Source organism: Zonotrichia leucophrys, chromosome 26, assembly GCF_028769735.1.
Source record: "Zonotrichia leucophrys gambelii isolate GWCS_2022_RI chromosome 26, RI_Zleu_2.0, whole genome shotgun sequence".
Taxonomy (NCBI): Eukaryota; Metazoa; Chordata; class Aves; order Passeriformes; family Passerellidae; genus Zonotrichia; species Zonotrichia leucophrys.
The window spans coordinates 2,135,169-2,158,314 of record NC_088195.1 but is presented as its reverse complement, the minus strand read 5'-3'; the positions used below and the strand labels follow the sequence as shown (position 1 = coordinate 2,158,314).

General features: G+C 53.5%; 1 protein-coding gene across 4 annotated transcripts in view; it reads right to left on the bottom strand.

Annotated features, from left to right (window-relative positions):
• FOXP4 (forkhead box P4) overlaps window positions 1-23,146 on the bottom strand; it is a 61,208-nt gene that overhangs the window by 25,536 nt on the left and 12,526 nt on the right. For all 4 annotated transcript variants that reach the window (XM_064733101.1, XM_064733104.1, XM_064733103.1 and 1 more), the window contains exons 2-3: window positions 16,025-16,244; window positions 7,018-7,107 (exon numbers count right to left, since the gene is read on the bottom strand). In XM_064733101.1, the coding sequence (XP_064589171.1) occupies window positions 7,018-7,107; window positions 16,025-16,228 (294 nt within the window). In that variant the 5' untranslated portion in view covers window positions 16,229-16,244. The remainder of the gene's footprint in view (window positions 1-7,017; window positions 7,108-16,024; window positions 16,245-23,146) is intronic.

Below are 23,146 nucleotides of genomic sequence, written 5' to 3'. Positions count from 1 at the left end.
GGGATCCCAGGAAGAAGCAGCAGCTCCTTGGCATGTGGGATGGGGCAGAGCACGAGCCAGGATCCAGCTGCATGCCAAGGAGCCAGTTCTGACCCAAACTAAACAGCTCCTCAGGATCTCAGGACCTCAAAGAGCAGAGAAACCCAGCAAAATCCCATGGAGAGCCTGGTTCCTGCCAGCCCTCCCAGTGATGCCAGCCTGGAGCCCTTGCAGCCACTCCAGCAGGGATGGCACCACAGGGTGGCCCCGTGCAGTCCCTCCCATCTGTGATGGGTGTCCAGGTGACCTTCAAGGGAGATTGCAAAGCCTTATCTATTTACTCAGGCATTCTGCTGCAGGGAGGCGTCGGGCACGGGCGAGCTCTGTTTGTCACCAGCGTTTCCCCCTCCAGCCGAGCTATCAATTAACTCCTCTGACTTCCACCCAAGGGCTGGAGCTCAGCACCCTGCAAGGCTCCACACCCACCAGAGAGCCCTGAGCACCAGCACCCAGTGCAGAGCTGCTGTTTGGGCACCCAGGTGCTCGCAGCCAGCTGTGCCAAGCTCTCTGGAGGGGTGGAAGCATGAGCTGAAGAGGCACAGAGGTAGAAGAGAGCCTGGAGCACATGAGAGCCAGATGCTCCGCCAGCGTGCAAGCCTGCCGGGGTGAGCTGAGAATTTCCCTCTGTCAATTCATCAACTCCAGCACCCACCAGAGAGCCCAAGCACCAGCACCCAGTGCAGAGCTGCTGTCTGGGCACCCAGGTGCTCACAGCCAGCTGTGCCAAGCCCCGGGTGAACATCTGGGAAGCTGGCAAGGAGAGCGAGATGCGCGCCCAGGAGCGCCGCTAATTTCCCTCTGCCAATTCATCAGCCAGCAACGTGCTCGGAATGAGAGCCCCTAATTAATTGCTCCTCCACATCCCCCCCCAGGCCCGGGCGGGCTCCCCGCCCCCTCCCGCGGCCCCTCGAACACGTTTGCTGGCATTTTCAAATCGGAGGCATCCTAATTACCGGAGAGTTATAACACCTTCCATTTCTCGCCCAGCGGACTGACACCCTGTCAAGAGCAAAGAGAATTGCCAGAGGTTTTGACAACACTAATTGCCCCTATAATCTAAAAACACAAAGGAGAGGCGATTAGTCGAGAGGGCCCCAGCTCTCGATCCGACACGAGGTTTTCACAATGTTACAAGAAAACAAAAGTGACGCTTTTTAGAGTTTGATGGCTGCTAACAAAAGCAGAATTATATTTTCATACAACCTTTGTCTGCATTAAATGGCTTTTTTTTTTTCCTTCCCCCCCGCTCGGATGCGGAGCTGACACGGAGAAATGGTGGCGGATCCGTGTGGGGGTGAGGTGGGGATGGGGTGAACTTGAGAGGGGCATCTGAGCTCTGCTGCTTCCTTGGCTGCTGTGAAGAATTTCCCCACAGCGTGGAAAACGTTCCTCTCCCAGTTAAGGTTTCCAGGGAAAGCAGCAACTTTTAGTAAAAGAGGAAATTCCCACTTACTGTCGGTTTTGCTCCCATTCATCCCACGCCTCAGTGCTGGGAATGTTCCAGCACTGCCTTGACCCCAGTGTGGGCCAGCAAACCCCAGTGCTGGGGGGTTTCTGTCCCAAGCTCTGGTGACACTGCCAGCTGCCTCTGGTGGGGACAGGGAAAGCTGCTGCTCTGGCAAAACAAGATGGGAATGGAAATGGGGATGGAAATGTCCATCCCAACCTGGCCAAAAGCCCCACAGGGATGGGACACCCCTTCACCTGCACCCATGGCCCTCAGTGACAAGATTCCCTGTGGCAGGATGTGAGTCCAGCCTGGCATCCCTGGATATAACAGTGGGATTTGGGCAGCAACTGCCTCAAAAACTGGGATACATGAGAGCTGAAGGGTGCCAGGCAGAGCAGCACAGGGGCTGTGAGAGGTGAGTGCCACCCAGCTGAGGGGTGAGTGCCACCCAGCTGCCACCAGCCCAGGACACCAGAGCAGCACAGGGGCTGTGAAGGGTGAGTGCCACCCAGCTGAGGGGTGAGTGCCACCCAGCTGCCACCAGCCCAGGACAGCACAGCAGCACAGGGGCTGTGAGGGGTGAGTGCCACCCAGATGAGGGGTGAGTGCCACCCAGCTGCCACCAGCCCAGGACACCAGAGCAGCACAGGGGCTGTGAGGGGTGAGTGCCACCCAGCTGCCACCATCCCAGGACAGCAGAGCAGCACAGGGGCTGTGAGGGGTGAGTGCCACCCAGATAAGGGGTGAGTGCCACCCAGCTGCCACCATCCCAGGACACCAGAGCAGCACAGGGGCTGTGAGAGGTGAGTGCCACCCAGATGAGGGGTGAGTGCCACCCAGCTGCCCCCACCCCCAGGCACAGGAGCAGCACAGGGGCTGTGAGAGGTGAGTGCCACCCAGCTGAGGGGTGAGTGCCACCCAGCTGCCACCAGCCCAGGACACCAGAGCAGCACAGGGGCTGTGAGGGGTGAGTGCCACCCAGATGAGGGGTGAGTGCCACCCAGCTGCCACCAGCCCAGGACACCAGAGCAGCACAGGGGCTGTGAGGGGTGAGTGCCACCCAGATGAGGGGTGAGTGCCACCCAGCTGCCCCCACCCCCAGGCACAGGAGCAGCCAGGAAATGTCCCTGCAGCCAGCACATCCCTGGGGAAGCAGGTCCCGGCAGCAGCAGCAGTGGCTGGGGACCAGCCCGACGCGTCACGAGCTGGCATCTGCCAGACACCGAGTCAGGAAGGGTTTGACTCACGCCTTGGCCGGCTGCCACCCCGCAGAAAGTGCTTACTAACAGCTCTGGCTGCTCCCAGAAACAGCCGGCGCTGCTCGGGCCGGCCAGCAGCATCTCCAGGGGCTGCTTTTCCAGGCGGGCCCGGCTGGAATCCCCGTGCCAGAGGCAGTGGGTGGAAAAGCAGGCAGGTATTCCAGGGAATATTCCCTCCCTGAGCCAAAGCCAGCTGAGGGAAGCAGGACTTGGCCGTGTGGAACGAGGCAGGATGGGGAGCGAGGCTGTTGAGAAATTTTTCCTGGATTTTTTTGGGTTGTTTTTACGGGAAGCGGGTTGAACTCGCAGGCACAAGGCAGAGCGGGGGAAGCCACAGCCCGGCAGCCTTGGCTTGCAGTGCCACGGTGCTGTCATCAGAGGGACAGTGCCCTCCTGACCCTGGGGACAGCTGCCTTGGCACGGCCTGGGGACATCCATCAGCATCCAAACATCCCTGCTCTGCTGTCACCCGGGCTGGGAGGTCACTGCAGGAGCCACCGTGTCCCCAAGGGCCAACGCATCACTGCCACTACGGGAAGGGGCAGCTCCTGCTCCACGCCTCAACCACACAGCCCAGACCTCGGCCCCCCATCCCTGCTGGCTCTGGGATCACAGGGATGAGCACCCCTCTCTCTCTCCTGGTTTTCCACAGAGCTCAGGGATGCACATCCCTGCTCTGATCCAATCTTGGGGTTTAACTCCCAGTTAGAAACAGCAGGGAACATGTTTGTGCTGTTTTTTCTAATTTTAACCACTCTTTTCAAATCCAAACCAAACAGAAACAAATTGAGGAGACTGGGAACAGAAGGGAGGGAACAACCACCAAAAGCAGCTTCAAGTTGTGCTGTTTTAAGGGCAGGGGATGAGCAAATCCCACCCCAGAGCACCCAATTCTCACAGGACCAGAGCAACCCAACCTTCCTGGCACATCCTGGCCTCCCTTCCTGCACTCAGCATCCCTGGGTGAGCTCCAAGATCCAGCTGGCTCAGACAGTCTGGGAGTGCTCCCAGTGCCAGGCAGTGATGCCACTGACACTGAGGTGACCCCAGCCATGGCTTATAAACCCTGACGGGTGGCACAGGGCCACCCAAACGCTGCTGTGCCACCGCCAGACCTCACCAGGCTGGCATGAGACAATGCACTGAAATCTGCCCAGGGTCAGAGGAGAAATGAAGCTCAGCCCCACGTGCCAGGCTGGGTTTTGAGGCTGTGGGTGGTTTTAGGAGCAATTTTAGGAACACTCTGAACAGCCCCAGCACCAAGTGAGTGCCCTGGGTGGGGTGGCAGCAGGGTGAGCAGGTGGGGGGACACCAGCGAGGAGGACACCAGGCCCTGATGTTCAGCTTCCTGTGAAGAAAAGGAGGAATCAATGCCCGGCATGTTCAGCCCAATGCGTATCCTCGTTAGAGCATCCTCATTAGCACATCCTCGTTAGCGCAGCCTTCCTGCTGGGGAGGCCCCAATCACACCTGGCTGGGCTCCAGTCCCCGCTTGGGGACAGTGGCAGCACAAGTGACAGCACGGAGCCCCCTCCTCAGCCAGCCCTGTCCCCCAGCACCACCAGGGCAGGGTCCCTACATCCCCTCCGTGAGCACGGGCTGCTGGCACAGCTCTCACACCGATGATTCTACAGGGATTAAAGTGACTTTGCTCCTCTGTGAACCCAAAACGCCAATCCCAGAGCGGGATGGTGGCAGTGGCACCGGGCTGGCAGAGCTGGGGGCTTTGGGATGGAGCAGGGACAGACAGGGATGCTCCAAGTTCAAATGGAAAAACCTCGGTGCGAGCCCAGACGGACGGACAGGCTGCTGCTGCTGCTGGATTTTTTTTTTTTTCCCAGAGAGGGAACGCAGAAGGGCTGGTATTGATCTGTCTTCATTACCCATTTCACTCAAGTTTCAAATCAACAAAATACACTTTTCCGCTCTGCTGCCCTCCCCGCTGCAGCAGACAAAAGAAAAGCAATTTCCCGCAGTTTGCTCCAAACTCCTCTCTCCTCCCTTCCCCGGGTGCCCTCCAGCCCCTCTCTCTTCCCAGCCACTTGATCCCAGCAGAGGCAGCTCTGAGGGCACTCAAAGAGGGCACCCCATCATTCCCAGGTGCCTCCAAGCCAGCACTGGGGTGCTGCTTTTCCAGCACCTTCTGGGTTTTCCTGGATCCCAGGGGGATCTGCTGCTCCCACCATCCCAGGATGACAATGCCCTGCAACACCAAAAGCTCCCAAAAGCAACATTTTGTCAGTGCCCACCAAGTTTTCAAGAGTTTTAAAGTTGTAAAGAAATAAACTTAGTTTTAAATGTTTTAGAACACCCAGAGATGGGGTTTTGGTTTTTTTTTTCCCCTTTCCTGCAGCTGTAACTGGAGCGACAACATGAGACTGTCCACACACACCTCATGGCATCTGTGGGAAGAGGGTCCCTACTCCAAAACAAACCCCAATCCAAGATGCTGCTGAGCCCAGCAGCTCCCTGCTTGTTTTTAAGCTCAGGCTGTCAGGAATGTCATTAATCCTGCTGGCTTGGTGCCCCAAAACTGTCCCGTCCCCATCAGCGGGGTGACAAGGAGAGTGCATAGTGTGGGCAAGCACGGGGGTCTCCCTGCCAGCACTGGGACCCTCCTGCTCATTCCCCCAGGACTGGGGGCCAGGAACCATCTGGCACAGAGCTGAGGGGAGACAAAATTCCCCATGCATGTGGAAATCCCTTCCCAAACTTGTGGGGCTGCCCATCCACAGGCAGCAACCCCAAGGACACCCCAATTCTCAAACATCCCCACCCTGCTTCGCTTCCTGCTGCCTCCAAGCCAAGGAGGGCTGTGCTGGGACCCAGCCTTCCTCCTCCTCCTCCTCCTCCTCTTGCAGCCGTCCTGGCCAGTCTCATCCACACCACGGTGCCTTAGATAAACTTCCTTTCAAAGGAGTCTGCTTAATCCCCTATCTCCCCTCGGTCAGATCCCGCTCCAGCTGCCGGCGGGGCCGCGGGGGGAGGCACTGCCGGGCGCTGCTGAGTTATGAGCTATTTCTGACTCACGTCTACAACTTTCACAAGTCCTTTTTGCAACACGGAGAGAGAAAAAAGGGAGGAGGGGAGGGAGGGAGGGAGAAGAAGGAGATCCAGTTTGCTCCGGCGAAAGCCGCTGGCCAGATGGGCAGCAGGGAGGGGAGGCTGGGGAGCAGCGCGGGATGTTCGGCTGCATCCAGCCGGGAATAGCAGGGAGAGCAAGGAGGGATAAGGAGCAGCAGCAGGAGGAGGAGGAGGAGGAGTGCAGGGACACACACCCACGGAGGGGAGCGAGGCGCCGGTTACCGGAATCTGACTTCACCCTCGCCGCCTTTGTCCTCTGCAGACATTTTCCATGCAGTGACTGCATTTCCTTCCTGCCGGCACCGCTGGAAAAAGCCGCCTGTTTGTGCCGTAGGAGCCCTGACTAATTCCCACTGCTCCCACCCAGCTGCTGTTTCCCAGCCCGGGGGGTTCTGGGCTCTCCTGACCCCTTGGCAGCTCTGGGATTTGCTGCTGGATGGCTCAGCCATGCCCTGGCACAGAGGATCCAGGGATTGCCCATCCCAGCCTGGCTCCTGCTGCCACCCGGCTCAGCCTGGCACAGGCAGGACCTCCAGCTCCGAGAGCGCTTGTGCTAATTACTTTCCTTTGTTAATTAAACCCACGTGGCTCTAATAAGGTAACCTGCTGTTCTCCGATAAATTTAATTAGCCTGAAGGGAGAGCCCCTCCGCACAGCTATTTAAATTGTCACTTCCCATCGCCTGGGCCTTGCTTCTCCCTGCCTCTCCCTCTCTCCAGATTTCACCCCTCTCCTGCCCATTTTCTGCCCTTTTCCTCTGGCAGAGAAGGGGAGCAAAGGGAGGTGCCCCATCCCTACAGGAGCAGGATGTGCCGACCCAAAGCCCATTTTCCTGCCAGTGCCACAAATCCCCATATCCCAGCTGGGCCTCTGTCCCATCCTGGAGGACCTGCCCTGGCTCCAGCCCAAAAGATTGTTCCCTTTTCCAGCCCTGTGCCACCCTCACAGCACCCAGCATCAATCCTGGGATGCTCCAACCCTGGGAAACTCTGTCTCCAAAACACTGCCCCAAAAAGTGGTGACACACAGTGACCTCCCCTCCCCAGCCATTCCCACACACAGATAAACCTCCCAAGAAACTTCTGGAGGTTCCCAGAGGATTAAACTCCTGGAGTGCTCCAGCCATGAGGTGACAGGGGTTTGTGCTGTCCCCAGGAGGGGGTGACAGGGGACATTGGGGCTCACCTGCACCGCTGGCTGCTTGCCCTCGTTGCTGCTGGGGGAGCTGAGCCCCGTGGCCTGCTGCAGCAGGAACTGCCGAGCCACCTGCAGAGCCTGCAAGAGAGACACAGGGGTGGGCATGAGCAAGGCTCCCTCCTCCTCCTCCTCCTCCTCCTCCAGCTCTGGCTCCTTCTCCATGGATTTCCCTCACGGGATGGGTTTGATGCACAGAGAGGGCAGCGCTCCCCAGTGCTCCCTCCTGCCACACCAGTACATCCCATTAGAGACCAGCACCTTCCCAGTTCCCATGGGGAACCTCTCCCAAAAATCCCCACCAGTACATCCCATTAGAGACCAGCACCTTCCCAGTTCCCATGGGGAACCTCTCCCAAAAATCCCCACCAGTACATCCCATTAGAGACCAGCACCTTCCCAGTTCCCATGGGAAACCTCTCCCAAAAATCCCCACCAGTACATCCCATTAGAGACCAGCACCTTCCCAGTTCCCATGGGGAACCTCTCCCAAAAATCCCCACCAGTACATCCCATTAGAGACCAGCACCTTCCCAGTTCCCATGGGGACAAACAATCCTGTCCTCTCCCAAAAATCCCCACCAGTACATCCCATTAGAGACCAGCACCTTCCCAGTTCCCATGGGGACAGTCAATTCTGTCCTCTCCCAAAAACCCCCACCAGTCCATCCCATTAGAGACCAGCACCTTCCCAGTTCCAAAGGGGACAAACAATCCTGCCCTCTCCCAAAAATCCCCACCAGTACATCCCATTAGAGACCAGCACCTTCCCAGTTCCCATGGGGAACCTCTCCCAAAAATCCCCACCAGTACATCCCATTAGAGACCAGCACTCTCCCAGTTCCCAAGGGGACAAACAATCCTGTCCTCTCCCAAAAATCCCCACCAGCTCCAGCATTCCCACCTCACAAGGATCATTCCCAAACCCCAGCTCTGACACAGCCACTCAGAGATCTGTCCCCTGGTTGATTTATTTCACAGCCACCAGCACCACAGCTGTCCTCTGTGCCCAAAGCCACCGTGGGTATTTAATTTTATTAACTGGATTTTGTGGCAGAAAGTTCCAGCCAGGTTTAGGTGAAGCCAAGTGCAGGATTCCAGCCTGAATCAATTCAGGAATTTGTCTGAGTGATGGTGATCCAAGAGGTGCCCAGCAACCCACACAAGTGACCACCTTGAAACCTGATTGTTTTTAGGGGGCTTTGCCTAGAAAAAGTGATGAGTTCTTCAAGTTTTTACAGGGAATCTCACAAAAATCCCACTGGGAATCCCACAAAAATAGTGAAAAAACACTAGAAATAGGTAAAATGCACTTGTGAAAAACACAGGTAGGTACAAGAGAGCCATGCCCATCACCGTGGGCAGCTGGAGAAAATGAGAAATTAGGAAAATCCTGTGAAGACATGAGGAGAGGAGCAAGCGTGAGCTGAGAAAAAGAGCTTGGGAGCCAGGAAAAGGAGTAAAGCTCTGAGGAAAACAACCCAGTGCTCCCAGACCTGTTTGCTCCTTATTTCTGCTTTACAAGGATTCTTTTCCTTCCTTGTGGGGTTTTTTTGGGCACGTTTTTGAAAAATCTCCCTCCTTCTTTCCCCCACAAATCCACTCACAGCTCAGCACATGCCTCACCTGTTGATCCAAACCAAGGAGCACCCACAAAACCCTAACCCAGAGCCCTTCCTCAAATGGAGCGCCCATGAAAAGTCATTCCCTGCATTTTAGGTCCCATTTCAGGTCCTCCCTGTGCTCCTGTGCACAAGGGAACTCTTGGGATGAGCACAGGGTGCCCCAGCTGTGCCACATCTTTGGGTGGAAAATCCACCTGACCCACTCTGTGCTGCTGGACAGGCACTACAAGGACATGTGGAAAATGAGAGGGAATTTCCAGTTGGAGGCTGAGAGCAGAGGGTTTAACACACCCAGGTTTACTTTATAAAAAAATTACAATTTCATAGCAGGAGACTCAAACCAAACACTCCAGACACAGCACTGGGCACCCTTGGCCTGTGTTTGTCATCATCCCACGAACTAGAGAGCCCCAAGAAAATCAAAACTTGAGGGATTTTATAAGTAAATGGATCCTAATTTCCTATTCCTGTGGTGAATTTACCAGAGTTGTGTCCTAGGATTGTGCACCCAGAGCTGCCCCATGGCCACTGAGCAATAACTCCCAAACTTCCTTTATCCAAACAAGTCAAAACTCAGATCCTGGAGGACAAACACCACAAATCACCGCTGGGAATCACTGATGGAAAAATCCCATGGTCCTGATCCTGAAGCTGCCTCAGCCCCAATGTTTTCTTTTTTCTCCAGGGCATTTTATTTTCCCTGTTATTACCAGAGATAGATGTACATCGGTAATGCGAGCACAAAAACCCTGTGACAGTTATGACAGCTCAAGGTCTGATATTTTAATTACTTTTAGAAATGAAAACAGTAATTCCAGTTAAAAGCCAAGGTGGAGGAATCCACTTGATGGCAGCTCAGGCCCGAGGCTCCCACCAGGATGGGTGCTGGAGCTGCATCCCACATCCCCACAGCAAATCCCCGAGCTTTAGCTGCTTTTCCAAGTGTCTTTTAGCACAGTTTTCCATGGATTTGGCTTTTCCATGTGCAATTCCTGCCATTTTTGCAAGCACCACCTCACAGAGGAGACCCAGTGAGGGCAGGGCCCTGCCCCGGCCTAGCAAAAATCAGCGCAGCAAGGATGAAAAATAAAGGGAGAAAAGCCTCAGGAACAGAACTCCAGCACACAAAAAGTGCTGCACAAAACTTCTCCAGCACACAAAAAGTGCTGCACAGGATTTCTCCTGAAATTTCTCTTCCCAAAGTTCAAATTTCTCTTCCCAAGGCCTGGCTGGCCCGGGGTGGCGGCTCGGCCCCACCGCGCCGCCTCTCAGGGGGGAATTTAATTCACTTCCCGCTGGCTCCCTCACTTTGGTGTGCTCTGAAGCACGAAATTACAAAGATTTACAGGGAAAAAAAACCCGACATGGCCTCACAATTGCACACAGGGGCCTCTCTGGCGAGCGCCCGGAGCTGCCCCCTCCCTCCATTGCCTCTGTCCCCTCTCCATCCTGAGCTGGGCTCAGCTGCAGACAGGGATGGAACCTGCTGCAGTATCCCTCAAACAGAGATGGAACCTGCTGCAGGTCCTTTAAACAGGGATAAAACCTGCTGCAATATCCCTCAAACAGGGATGGAACCTGCTGCAGGTCCCTCAAACAGGGATGGAACCTGCTGCAGGTCCCTCAGACAGGGATAAAACCTGCTACAAGGTCCCTCAGACAGGGATGGAAACCTGGACAGAGCATGTGGAGCACCCAGGATGGAATTTCAGGAGGCAGAGCCACCTGTCAGCTGCATTTGTTGCCCAAACAAGGCTGGAGGAGCAGCCTTGATGCTAAAGATGAAGATTTCCATCAGTCAGAGCCTTTCCATGGGGCTGAGGAGGTGGGAAGCAGAAGGGAGAGTTTCTCTGTGGGAGTAGATGGGATTTTACCTCTGTGAACCAGAGGGAAAATGATTTATAAATAAAAATCAACACATATCCAGGGTGTTATCCTGGTGTTATCCATCAGCACACCAGCCAGAATTTGGAATGAATTCCTTGTGTCAAACTCCCTCTGATCACCAAATGACCAGAAAACAAAACAAAAAACAAAAAACAAACAAAAACAAATAAAAAAACCACAAACAAAACAAAAAAATCAAAAAACCGACCCAAAAAAACACCAAAAAAAACCCCAAAACCCAAAAACAAAACAAAAAAAAACCAAAAAACCCAAACCTGGCTCCAGCCCTGGAATAGGCCAGGGAGAGCTGCCTCACACCACACCTTGGATTAATGTGGGATTAATCCTCATCCTTGCCTTTTCCTCCTCAAAACCTGCCCCAGCAGAGCCTCTCCGAGGCCTAATTGGGAAGAAATGGGTCAAGAGCTCAAAAAAAAAAGTTTGGACAGCATGGAGACATCCATGGTCATTAGAAAAGGAGGAGCCACAGCCTCCCCCCAAAGAAAATCAACACAAAATAATCCCAGGACAAAGGAAAATCTTGCTTGGGGTATTTGGAAGTGCCTCAATTACCAGATATTTCACTTCATGAGGATGGAGTTTTTAATTCCAGCTGGGAAGAGCTGCCCAAAACCATCTGAGGGATTTTCCACCTGGATCAGAGCTTTATATGGTGTTTTACCTTCCAAAAAGAATAAAAACACCTGAAAATTTCCATTAAAGCAAGAACTTTGCATGGAATGAAGGAAGAAGGGGATTTTTATCTTCCCTTTTCCCTCTGATCCTTTTGGGTGGAGAGTGGAGAGAGGTTGGGAAGGGATGAAAAAAATTGGTAAAAAAAAAAAAAAGGAAGATTTTTTACACTAACCTCATAAAAATGACATCGTCACATTCCAGAATTAGAGCCATTAAAACAACACACAGGGATATTTTTAGCTGGATATTAACAGTAAATGATGCCATATTGAGGAGCACTTCCACCAGCCCAGCCCTGGCCTCGCTTAACCAGAACCAAATGGCTCCAAGAGATCCAAATGAACAAAAAATGACACAATTCCTCACAGGAAAATGAAAAAAAAAAATTCCCTTTTTACACCCAGCTCTGTGTCTGTGGCCCAGCCCCAGCTGTTCTGCCCTGTTCCAATGCTCCTGGATTTTATTCCTCTGCTCCTGACTCCTCAGTCCTCACAGGCAAGAGGTTAAACCCAGCCCCAGTAATTAAGAGGACAAGGAACACCTTCCTGACAATCCCATCCTGTGGAAAAAAAGGGGAAAAAAGGAGGGAAAATGAGGGAAATGGGGGAGAAGGGGGGAAAAGGCAGAAAAATTGGAGAAAAAGGAGGGGAAAAAGGGGAGAAAAAGGGGAAAAAATGGGAAAAAAAATAGGGGAAAAGGAGGAAAAAAGGAGGGAAAAGGAGGGAAAAAAGGAGGGAAAAGGAGGGAAAAAAAGAAAAAACTGCTCCTGCATTTGTCCTCAGTGAAATATTAAATATGAATCAGGGAAGTGAAGAGAGAGATGAGTTTCGCTTAAGTGCTCCGGCCTCGTTTTTATCTTAAATACCCTAATAATAGAGGATTACACAATATATTTGAGATGTGATCACATGTTTTATGGAATGGTATCTCTCCCAGGGCAGCAAAGTGCCTCTCCTCCCCCTCCACACCCTTCCCCAACTCCCAAAAAAGTCCCGTTTGCTCCTTCTCCAAAACAAGTCTTATTTTTGTTTATTCTTCCCTGTTTCTTTGACGTCTGTCTGCAGCAAGCTGCAATTTTTTGGGTATTTTTTGCACCATAAAACAACACCAGAGCAACTGGATTTTCCAGCTGGCTCCTTTTCCATGGATTTAGAGCTGCAAGGAGCTCCTGTGGGGTGCCAGACTCAGGGATTGTCCCCTTGCTTGTCCCAGGACATCGCTGCTCCACGAGGTTTACACAATTTGCATTATCCATGCGGAAATCTGCCGTGTCTGCAAGGATTTTTTCCATCCTTTCCCTCCATTCCCTGCACCCCAAACCTGCAGTGACCCCATCTCTCTGCACCCCATGGATTCAAACACCAGCTGCTGGCTAAAAGCTGGAATTCTTTGCAGCAATTCAGCAAAAAAACCACCCAGGAAAACCCCAAATTGTGGCTGAGCAGTGCTTTATGCCCACTCCTAAAAATCCAGAGGATCCCCCATCATAGGGATGTGCCAGCCCCATTACCCCATGTCTCTTTTACTTTCTCCTTTCCTTTTCCTTTCCCCTTTCCTTTCCTTTCCCCTTTCCTTTCCTTTCCCCTTTCCTTTCCTTTCCCCTTTCCTTTCCTTTCCCCTTTCCTTTCCTTTCCCCTTTCCTTTCCTTTCCTCTTCCTCCTTTCCTTTCCCTTTCCTTTCCCTTTCCTTTCCCTTTCCTTTCCCCTTTCCTTTCCCCTTTCCTTTCCTTTCCTTTCCCTTTCCTTTCCTTTCCTTTCCTTTCCTTTCCTTTCCTTTCTCCCTTTCCTTTCCCCTTTCCTTTCCCCTTTCCTTTCCCCTTTCCTTTCCCCTTTCCTTTCCCTTTCCTTTCCCCTTTCCTTTCCCCTTTCCTTTCCCCTTTCCTTTCCCCTTTCCTTTCCCCTTCCCTTTCCTTTCCCCTTTCCTTTCCCCTTTCCTTTCCCTTTCCTTTCCCCTTTCCTTTCCTTTCCTTTCCCCTTTCCTCTCCCCTTTCCTTTCCTTTCCTCTCCCCTTTCCTCTCCCCTTTCCTTTCCTTTCCTCTCCCCTTTCCTCTCCCCTTTCCTTTCCCCTTTCCTTTCCCTTTCCTTCCCCTTTCCTTTCCCCTTTCCTTTCCCCTTTCCTTTCCCCTTTTCCTTCCCTTTCCTTTCCCCTTTCCTTTCCCCTTTCCTTTCCCCTTTCCTTTCCCCTTTCCTTTCCCCTTTCCTTTCCCCTTTCCTTTCCCCTTTCCTTTCCCCTTTCCTTTCCCCTTTCCTTTCCCCTTTCCTTTCCCCTTTCCTTTCCCCTTTCCTTTCCCCTTTTCTTTCCCCTTTCCTTTCCCCTTTCCTTTCCCCTTTCCTTTCCCCTTTCCTTTCCCCTTTCCTTTCCCCTTTCCTTTCCCCTTTCCTTTCCCCTTTCCTTTCCTTTCCTTTCCTTTCCTTTCCTTTCCTTTCCTTTCCTTTCCTTTCCTTTCCTTTCCTTTCCTTTCCTTTCCTTTCCTTTCCTTTCCTTTCCTTTCCTTTCCTTTCCTTTCCTTTCCTTTCCTTTCCTTTCCTTCTTCCTTCTCCTTCTCCCTTTTCCTTCTCCCTTTTTCCTTCTCCTTTCCCAGGAAAAAGGGAAGGGAAGGAAAGCTGGCAGATCCCTTTGGGAGGTCCCTCCCCGTTCCCACAGCAACAGCCGGGACAGGGGAGGGGTGCCGGGCCAGGGGCTGCCCCCGGTGCCCCCGGGTGACCTCTCCCCTCGGCCAGCCCCTGCACAAAGCTGCCGGGAGCTATTGAGGCTTTTCAGCCCCGTCCTGAGCATTGAAATGCAGGGATTTAACCTCCCCGGGCTGGGGAGAGGGAGGGAGAGGAGGAGGAGGAGGGAGGAAGGGGAGGAAGGAGAGGGGATGCCCTTTCCACCCTGCTCTCCCCTTCCAGGATCTCTGGGAAGTGGCGTGGATTGGGAGGGATGGATGGATGGATGGATGGATGGATGGATGGATGGATGGATGGATGGATGGATGGAGGGATGTTGAGAGCTGGGTGACCCCACCTCAGCAATCCTTGCTCCAGGGACACCCCAAAACAAGATCCCTGAGCACCCCACAAACACCCCCATGGCCTCAACATCCCACCCACCTCCAGGCAGCACCCTTGGAGAGCAGCTTTAACCCAAAAATTCCCTGCCAAGACCTGTCTGGCCTGACACTTGTAAAAACAGCGAGGTGACAGGCACTGGAAAAGGCCAAAAATGGAATGTGGGCACAGAAATCCCCACAGACACAGAGCTTTGGGCTCACCAGGATGAAACTCCCACCCCTGCAGGCTTCCCAAGGTTTCTTGGAGGGATTTCACAAAGCTCAGTGAGAATCAGGATGGAGTGCTGCCATTGCAGGGTGAGGGAGTGAGCACACGGAGCAGCCCAGCCATCCAAAAACCCGGGAGAACGCTGGGTGCTCCCAGGGATGGAGCAAAACCTCCATCAAGCACCTAATTGTCCAAAACTCCGCTGTGGGGACATTTATTCCTGACCCCAGCTGGTGCTCAGCCTGCTCCCTGAAGCAGGAAGATGGATAATCCTCGGGATGGGTTCTCCCCCTTCCTTCCCCAGGTGCTGTCGCTGGAGGTGTCACTTGGTGTTTTTGGGAAAAAAAAAAAAATCCAAGTGACACCAAACTCTCTGCTTTAATAATCCTACATACCAGCCAGCTTCCCACCAGGAGAAACAACACAGGGGTGAACTGAAACATCAGCATGAACCAGGAGAATCCACAAGGACGAAAATCCCGATTTTCTGGAGGAGATCCCCCCTTTCACAGCCACGATTTGATCTTTTTGGCTGGGGGGGACACACGGATCTCCCGTTATCCGCTGGAATTCCAGGAGGGAGAGCAGGGAGCTCCTCAGAGGGGCACTGGCAGCAGCATTACACGCATGATTACCCTTTGGATGCGGGGAACAGGGGCTTAGCGGCGTGCGGAACGCCTGTTATCCAGGTAATGGATTTACAGCACTCCCTACTAAAGTATCAGACACAGCAATTTTTTACAGCTTTCACGCTGGAATTTATGGCTCAGGGAGGCGATCTCCGTACGAGGAGAGGGATCATTGCCTTATTTAGTAGCTGAGCAGGGAAATTGATGCTTTTTTGCCAAAGTTTGTTTGGAAAGGTAAGCTGCAGGCACGTCCTCAGGGCTGAGAGGGGACACGTGTGTGGCAGGGGCTACCCCAGGGGCACATCCAGAGCTGCTGCACACACATGTCACTGTCACACGTGTCCTGTGGGTGAGGTTCAATGTCCAGGAGTGCTGGGAATGGGAAAGCAGATCCTGGAAAACCAAAATCCGCTCAGGCAGGACCCGCTCCTGGTGTTACAGCCAAGGTTTTTGGTGACTCAGCCCCGCGGATTGATGGGGGGCAGAGCAGGCAGGAAAAAACCAGCAGGTTTGGATGGATGGGCTCTGCTTCCCAAGGAATGTAGGACAAGGACAAACCCTTAATTTTTGGGGCAGCTCAACCACAAATGGCCAAACCTGGTACAACCCAACCCCAAGCACAAATCACGGCAAAACCCGATGTCGTCCCCAAACCACATCCTTGCAGAACCCCGCTGCCTGTGCAAGCAGGGGCACCTCCACCACGAATGGCCAAACCTGATTTCTGGGGCACCTCAACCACGAATTTTTGGGGCAGCTCAACCACAAATGACCAAACCTGGTGCAACCCAACTCCGAGCACAAATCACTGCAAAACCCGATGTCATCCCCAAACCGCATCCTTGCAGAACCCCGCTGCCTGTGCAAGCGGGGCTTGAAGGAACAGGTCAGCCTGCATTACCTGCTGCTGCTGGAAGTGCAGGAGCTCCACGGGGCTCATCTCTCCGTTGGCCTCGGCTCCGGCGGCTCCGTCGCGGCCGCCGCCCCCGGGGCCGCCCCCGCTGCCGCCCCCGCCGCCGGCATCGGGCTGATTGCTCAGGCTGCTCACCCCGTTCTGCGCCGAGGGCGTGGAGCGGATCGTCTCCGAGGCAGATTCAACCATCATGACTCGCTAGCAGGACCTGGAGAGGGGAGAGAAGAGCCTGAGAACGGGGGCTGAGATCCCGGTGGGATGGGTGTCAAATTGTGTTGGGTTTTAGTTGTGTTCGGTTCGCACCCCAAAAAATAAACGTGGAGCTGCTGCAAACACGGTGCATGTCCCTAGGCAAAGCAAGTGCAACCCAGTCCTTAGGAAAATCCACGATTCCAGCTTTCCCTGAGCCTGGTGCAAGGCACTGAGCTCCAGGAATCCGTTTGTTTTCCTCAAATCCCAAAATATTTCATGGTGAGAGCACACCTGAAGCCCCAGCAAGACACAGAGCTCCAGGAATCTGTTTTCCCCAAATTTCATGGTAAGAGCACACCCGAAGCCGCAGCGAGACACAGAGAGCCTGCACCTCATATTCCACCCTGAAAATCCTAACAAAGTCACAACATTCCCTCCAAGTGCTTCATCTCCCAGCAAACCACCACTTCCCAGCTGGAAAAACCACCTGGCAGGAGGTGCCAGGCTGAGGAAACCCAGAGGAACGGCACAGCAGGGATGTGGGAACGAGAGCCCAGCAAAATCAAGACTGGAAAATCCTTCCCTTCTCCCAGTTTTTGCTCAGTGGGCTCGGGTGAGTGGCAGGTTGGTGGTTGTGAAGCTGAGGGTGCCTTTTTCTAGGAGAAACTCCTGGATTTGGGCTGGCACTGGAGGAAACGGGACCAGCACACCCAGCACTGCTCTCTGCCACATCCATCCCTGACACACTAAACCGGCAGCACAGAATCCACCCAGCAGTGAGGGTCTCTCCCTCCTTCCCAACACTTGTTTTCCTCCATGGAAAAGCAGTTTTGTTTCCACACCCCTCCATCCCACCAGCACGGGCTCAGCGCTCACCCACCGCCGCTCGCGGAGTTTGGAACAAGACGGGAACAAAACCAGAGGGATGGGATGAAAAAAACACCACCCCCCTTTCTCTTTCCACCCTCTTTTCTTCCCTATTTCCCCCCTCCACACCCCAAAAGGCAGCGAGACAAACCAGGAACAACATAATTGCTGAAATGTGGCGTGTAATAATCGCTATTCAGGGGCTGATCATTCATATTAAACAGGGAGCAGCGAGCTGCTCATTTGCATGTTGGAGATTATCTGCATTTCAAAAGTCATTTCCGCAGGGGATATGAGTGACATCCATTCCCAAGGGGAGCTCCTGGCTCCCTCCCACTGTCCCAGGGCTCTGGGGGTGACACACCGGTGGCTGTGGGACAGCTCAAGGTTAAGGGGATTATTGAGATTCGGGTTTGGTTGGAGCAGCTTCACAACGATGGGAAGCCGCTCCAACCTTAGCAGCAAAAATCTGGAATAAACCCCCTCACTTTTTCCTTAAAACTACATTATTTCCTTCCCCACTTTGAATTTCAAGGATTTCAAGTTCAGAAATAGGAAATTATTGCTGTTCCTATTCCCGTTTTCCCTCTGAAATCCACGAGGCCCCACGGGGAACGCTTCATGTCCGACCCTCAAACGGCATCACCAGGGTCAGAAACTCATCAGGATTCCAGCAGGGATTTGACTTTTACATGGAGAACAGGAATATCCAGAGTTACAACAGGAAGTATTAAAAAAGGGGAAAAAAAAAAAAAAGAAATAAAGACAGTTTTGGAAAGGATATAAAACTTTCCTGGCTTCGGGCATAAACTGGAGTTTAACTGTTGGGAATTAGGAGGAAATCTCTGCTGGTGGAGGAGCCGTGGGCTCGCTCTGGTGGTTCCAGCCCCTGCCAGAGGCGGGATGCTGGAGCAGATTCCTGCAGCCAGGGTGATTCCCGGAGCTGGGGGCACCGGGCCAGCTGAGCTCCCTCTCCAAGTCCTGTAAAACTCCACTTCCCGTTCCCAAACCCCTCTGGGATGCTGCAGTGTCTGGGATCCCAACAACGCTGCGAGGGAAGTCATAAAAGAAAGTCATCATCATAATAATGGCAATATTTCCATTCCTATAAAAAGTTTCGCAAAACCTTAAAAGAAAAAGCAAAACTAAAAACGAAGCCGGTGTCTGCGAGGTTATAAAGTGGATTTAAATTAGGAACAAGCACTTTTCCAGCCAGGACGGATCTGGGATGAGTGGGAAGAGCAGAGCTGGGCTGAGCGATGCCAGAGCACACGTGCAGCCCTGCACAGAGCCGGGGGGGATCCGCAGCATCCCCGCTGCTGCTGCTCATCCCTCGCAGTTCAAACACCAGCAGTGTTGCAGGGATTCTCCTCCTCGGCGTGCAGAGGGGCTCGGCAGGATCACACCTTCCCCCAGGCACAGCGGCAGGGACGGAGCCCAGACAGTCAGCGGGAAGATCCAACAACACCCACATCCAGAGGGAAAGGGTGGGTTTGCTTAAAAGGGGAGGGAGGAGCCCCCTCCAACGGCAACAGCAACAGAAGCTGCACAAATGGATCGTTAATTACCATTAATTACCATTTCAGACTCGCTGAACCACCGCTCCGCGTTTTTTGTTCCCCCCTTTTATCCAACCACGCACCTTCCGCAGGACAAAGGGAAGGAAACGGAGAATTACAAACGGAGCAACGAATCCCCCTGCCTTCGGCAGGACCATATGGCAACGAGGGTGTATTAATTACCGCGGCTTTTAATTAACAATTGCTTCATCTGAGCAGTAACATTTCCTTGACATCCCCCGACTCGCCGCTAACCTGCGCGGAGCACGCTCCATCCCAGCCATCAATCCCGCTTTATTGACATCCATCCCTCCCGCAAACAGGCACGATCCCAGCGTTTTCCAATTAACACCTCCGCACTCTCTAATTAGCGCAATTAACGGGCTGATGGATGCCCGGAGCTTCCCTGGGAGGGAGGGGCTGGGGATGCGGCTCCCACCGTGTGTGCCACAATTCCCATGGGAACACCATGAGTGTGCCATGCCAGGAGCCTGGCACTGCCACCGAGCCCTCCAGAAGGGAAGGATGAACTTGGAGGTGACCAAAACCACGGGCTCAAAGCAATGGATGTGGGATTTTAGGAGCAGCAAGAGCAGGTGAAGCAGTGATTTCCCCCCCTAAAAAAACTCACAAGGAATTTTGGCCCATCCAGACCTGATCCAAGCGATGCCACTGCTCCACCTGTTCCAAGGTCAGAAAATTCAGTGGCACTTCCCAGCCTCCAGGACCTGCTGGAACAGCTCAGCCACACCACGAGCTCCTCAGAAACCACTGCCCCAACACCAATTTCAGCAGCTTTCCCTATTTTTCATTATCCTCGACAGCTCCGTAATTTTGGGCTGCCCTTCGTGGGCCATGCACGGACCCAGTGTCACCTCCACCCTGCTGTCCCTGTCCTTGAGCCTCCATCCCCACCACTGTGGGTTACCCTGCCCTGAGTGTCCCCAGCCACAAACTCCAAGAGCTCCTAAACCATTACCCACGAGGGAGGGATGAGGATTTAATACCACTGGGAAAACTTTGTACGAGCTGGGGCAGCACAGGTGACACACAAACTGACACTGAGAGGTTCCAGAGGCTGTTTCCACCCTTCCCACCACATCCCAGTCCCAAAGCAGGATTTCAGAGTTATCCCAGTCCCAAAGCAGTATTTCAGAGCCTTCCTCCCTTCTCCAGCCTGGACAGGACACGGAGGGGAGCAGGCCCTGGGTACCGGAGGATCCCAAAGGAGCACAGACCCAGCAAACCCCCCAAAGCCCTCAGAAATCTGCAGGATGCTCCTCTGCACAGCTGGAAGGAGAAGAGGACTCAGGAAAGCTGGATCCAAGGCCCTGGATCTGCTCCCAGCTACAGAAAGTTGAGCAACCTGCCCGTCCTGCTCCGGCACCGCCAGGCTTTAGGAAGCGGCTGCTAATCCTAAAAGGCTTCGCTGGAAGAGAAGCAGCAGCCCAGGATTGCTCCAAGAGTGGCTTTTTACCCTTTAATTAACACATAAACACATGGAAATGTGGAAAGGGGATTAAAATAAAAGTCTGGGGGAGCTGAGAGGAATCCGGAGCATTACTGTAAATTAGAAGATATTTAAGGAACCAGGGACCGGCTAAGCCCAGGCACTGCTTTAATGGGATCTCACCTCTGGGCACTTTCATCTCCCACTTTCATCTCGCTCCCAGCAACTTCTTTGGGAAGAGCCAACCTCTGGTGCTTCACCTTCACCCCGTGGCTCTCCTCACCTGTCTCGGTGCCAGCTCAGCCCAGCTACACTCGTGGGCACCAGGGATGGGCAGGCAGTGAGGAGCCTTCGCTGAGAACCACAGCGAGGTTCTCCTGCCCCCCAAAAATGGGGGATCCTTGGATCAGAGAGCTGGAGAGCACCTGGAATTGTGAGGACTCCAATGTGGGAAACCCTGGGATGGTTCCTGTGCTCCTGGCAAGCCCCACCTGCCTCTCCAGAACCTGTCACCTCCGGAGCATCCTTTGCTCTCCAGAGCTGCCCCAAGTGCAGCCAACCCCACAGGAGATCCCACACATTCCCAGAGACACCAATACCTGCCTGGCACCTCTCCCACTCCCTTCCAAGCTTCCAGGAACACGAAACCCCTGCCAGAGTGGGTGTGGGACTGGCTGGAGGTGGCCAGGCCGGTGTTGGCACCGCGGGGCTGCTGCTCCATCCTGGAGCACGTGCCCGGCTGCCCCATCCTGCTCCATCCCTGCTTCCCTCGCTGTGCTCTTGAAAAGATTAAAAAAAAAAAGGAACCCCACTCCATCTCATTAAGAAAGTAAACACAAGAGCCGTCTAAGTGTCTAATTAAGCTTCTAATTAGTCCCTGCTTGTTACTAATGCAAATTAGATTACGCCGCTTAACTACAGCATGTCCACAACACCCTTGTTAATTGCGGCCTTTTGAAATTAAATTACTCCCTAATTAGCATATCAAAGCCATTGATTCGGAGCCAGGAAAGATGAGGGCAGGAGGAAGCCTAACGCCAAGTTTTGTTAATCAGGGACGTCTAATTAAATAGTGACGTGGAGCACGGGGCTCCCACCTCGCTGCTCCGGAGCCACCACACGTGGGGACCCGGGGACAGCCCCTCGGTGGGTGCTGGTGGTCTCTGGATCACTGCTGGGGTGATGGAGCAGCCTGTGGGCCAGCATGAAGGTTCATCACCTGTGTCCCATCAGGTGGGGATGCAGGTTTGGTATCCACATCCCACTGAGCCATGATGAAAGTTTGGTACCCATATCCCATTAGATTGGGATACAGGTTTGGTATCCATGTCCCAGTGGGTCAGGATGAAGGTTTGGTATCCATATCCCATTAGATTGGGATACAGGTTTGGTATCCATGTCCCAGTGGGTCAGGATGAAGGTTTGGTACCCATGTCCCATTAGATTGGGATGCAGATCTGGTCCCAGTGGGCCAGGATGCAGATCGACCACCTGTGTCCCATCAGGTGGGGATGCAGGTTTGGTACCTGTGTCCCACTGAGCCAGGATGAAGGTTTGGTACCCATGTCCGTTAGACTGGGATGCAGGTCTGGTATCCACATCCCAGTGGGTCAGGATGAAGGTTTGGTACCCAAACCCCATCAGGTTGGGATGCAGATCCAGAACTTGTGTCCCAATGGGTCAGGATGCAGGTCTGGTACCCCTGCCCCATCAGGTGGGGTTGTAAATCCAACAATTGTGTCCCATTAGCTCAGGATGCAGATCCAGCACCTGTGTCCCATCAGGTGGGGATGCAGGTCTGGTATCCACGTCCCAATGTGTCAAGATGAAGGTCTGGTACCAAAGCCCCATTAGGTTGGGATGCAGGTCCAATGCCTGTGTCCCATCAGGTCAGGATGCAGATCCAGAACCTGCTTCCCACCAGGCTGGGCTGCAGGTTTGGTACCCATGTCCTGGTGGGTTGGGATGCAGAACCAGAACCTGCGTCCCAATGGGTCAGGTTTGGTACCAGTGCCCCATCAGGTGTGGCTGAAGGTCCAACACCTGTGTCCCATCAGGATGGAATGCAGAACCAGTTTCTGTGTCCCAGTGGGACAGGATAAAGGTTTGGTACCTGTGTCCCATCAGTTTGGGATGAGGACCAGCACCTGTGTCCCATCATGCCATGATACAGGCCTGGCACCTGTGTCCCATCAGTCTGGGATGCAGGCCCAGTGCCCAAATCCAGCAGGATTCCCACTGGACTTCCCAAAATCCAGCAAGACCCCATGAAGCCACATCAGCCACCACAGTGCCAGGTCCAGCCCTGCATCCCCTCATTTCTCATCCCCCTAAAAACTTGCTTTCCTTCAGCCCAACACAATCCAAATGGGAATTTAAAGATCCCAAAACTCCCTTCTGTGCACATGGATCAGGGCCACCCTCTCCCCAGCCCCAAAATCCTTGGTGACCCCACAGAGGAGCAGGAGAGGCCCTCAGTGAGGACAGGCAGGGCTGGGAGAGCCTCTCACCTGTCACATCCCAAACCCACAAGAAGTGAGGGGACAGTGCAGGGCACAGGGGAGGTGACACCGGGGTCCTGACACCGAACCACCCCTTAGGGCACCGGGCTGGGGGGACACATCCCCTCACCATCCCTGAGGAGCCCTTGGATGGGGCACCCCCACCAAATCCCACATCATTCCCTCAAAGAAACCCCAAATCACCAAAACCACCTCTCTGCTCTCACCTGGGTGATCCCCCAACACCTCCAACCCCGAATTCCCACCTGGACATCAATAACAGAGCCACCAGGGAGGAGACTGCATCCAAAGGCAGAACCACTCCAAGGAGAGTGAAAGTGAAGCCTAATTTTGAAGTTATTTCAATAACTTCCTGAATGACCCAGTTCTTCCCATTTTATAACTTTTCCTAGATTTTTTTTGTGTGGTTTTTTTCTCTCTTTTTTTTTTTTTTTTTTTGTTTAAAGAGGTGGGAAGGGAAAAAAAATAAAGGGACGAAGATTGGAAAAGTTTAATAGAGGGAGAAAAAGTCTATTAAAAA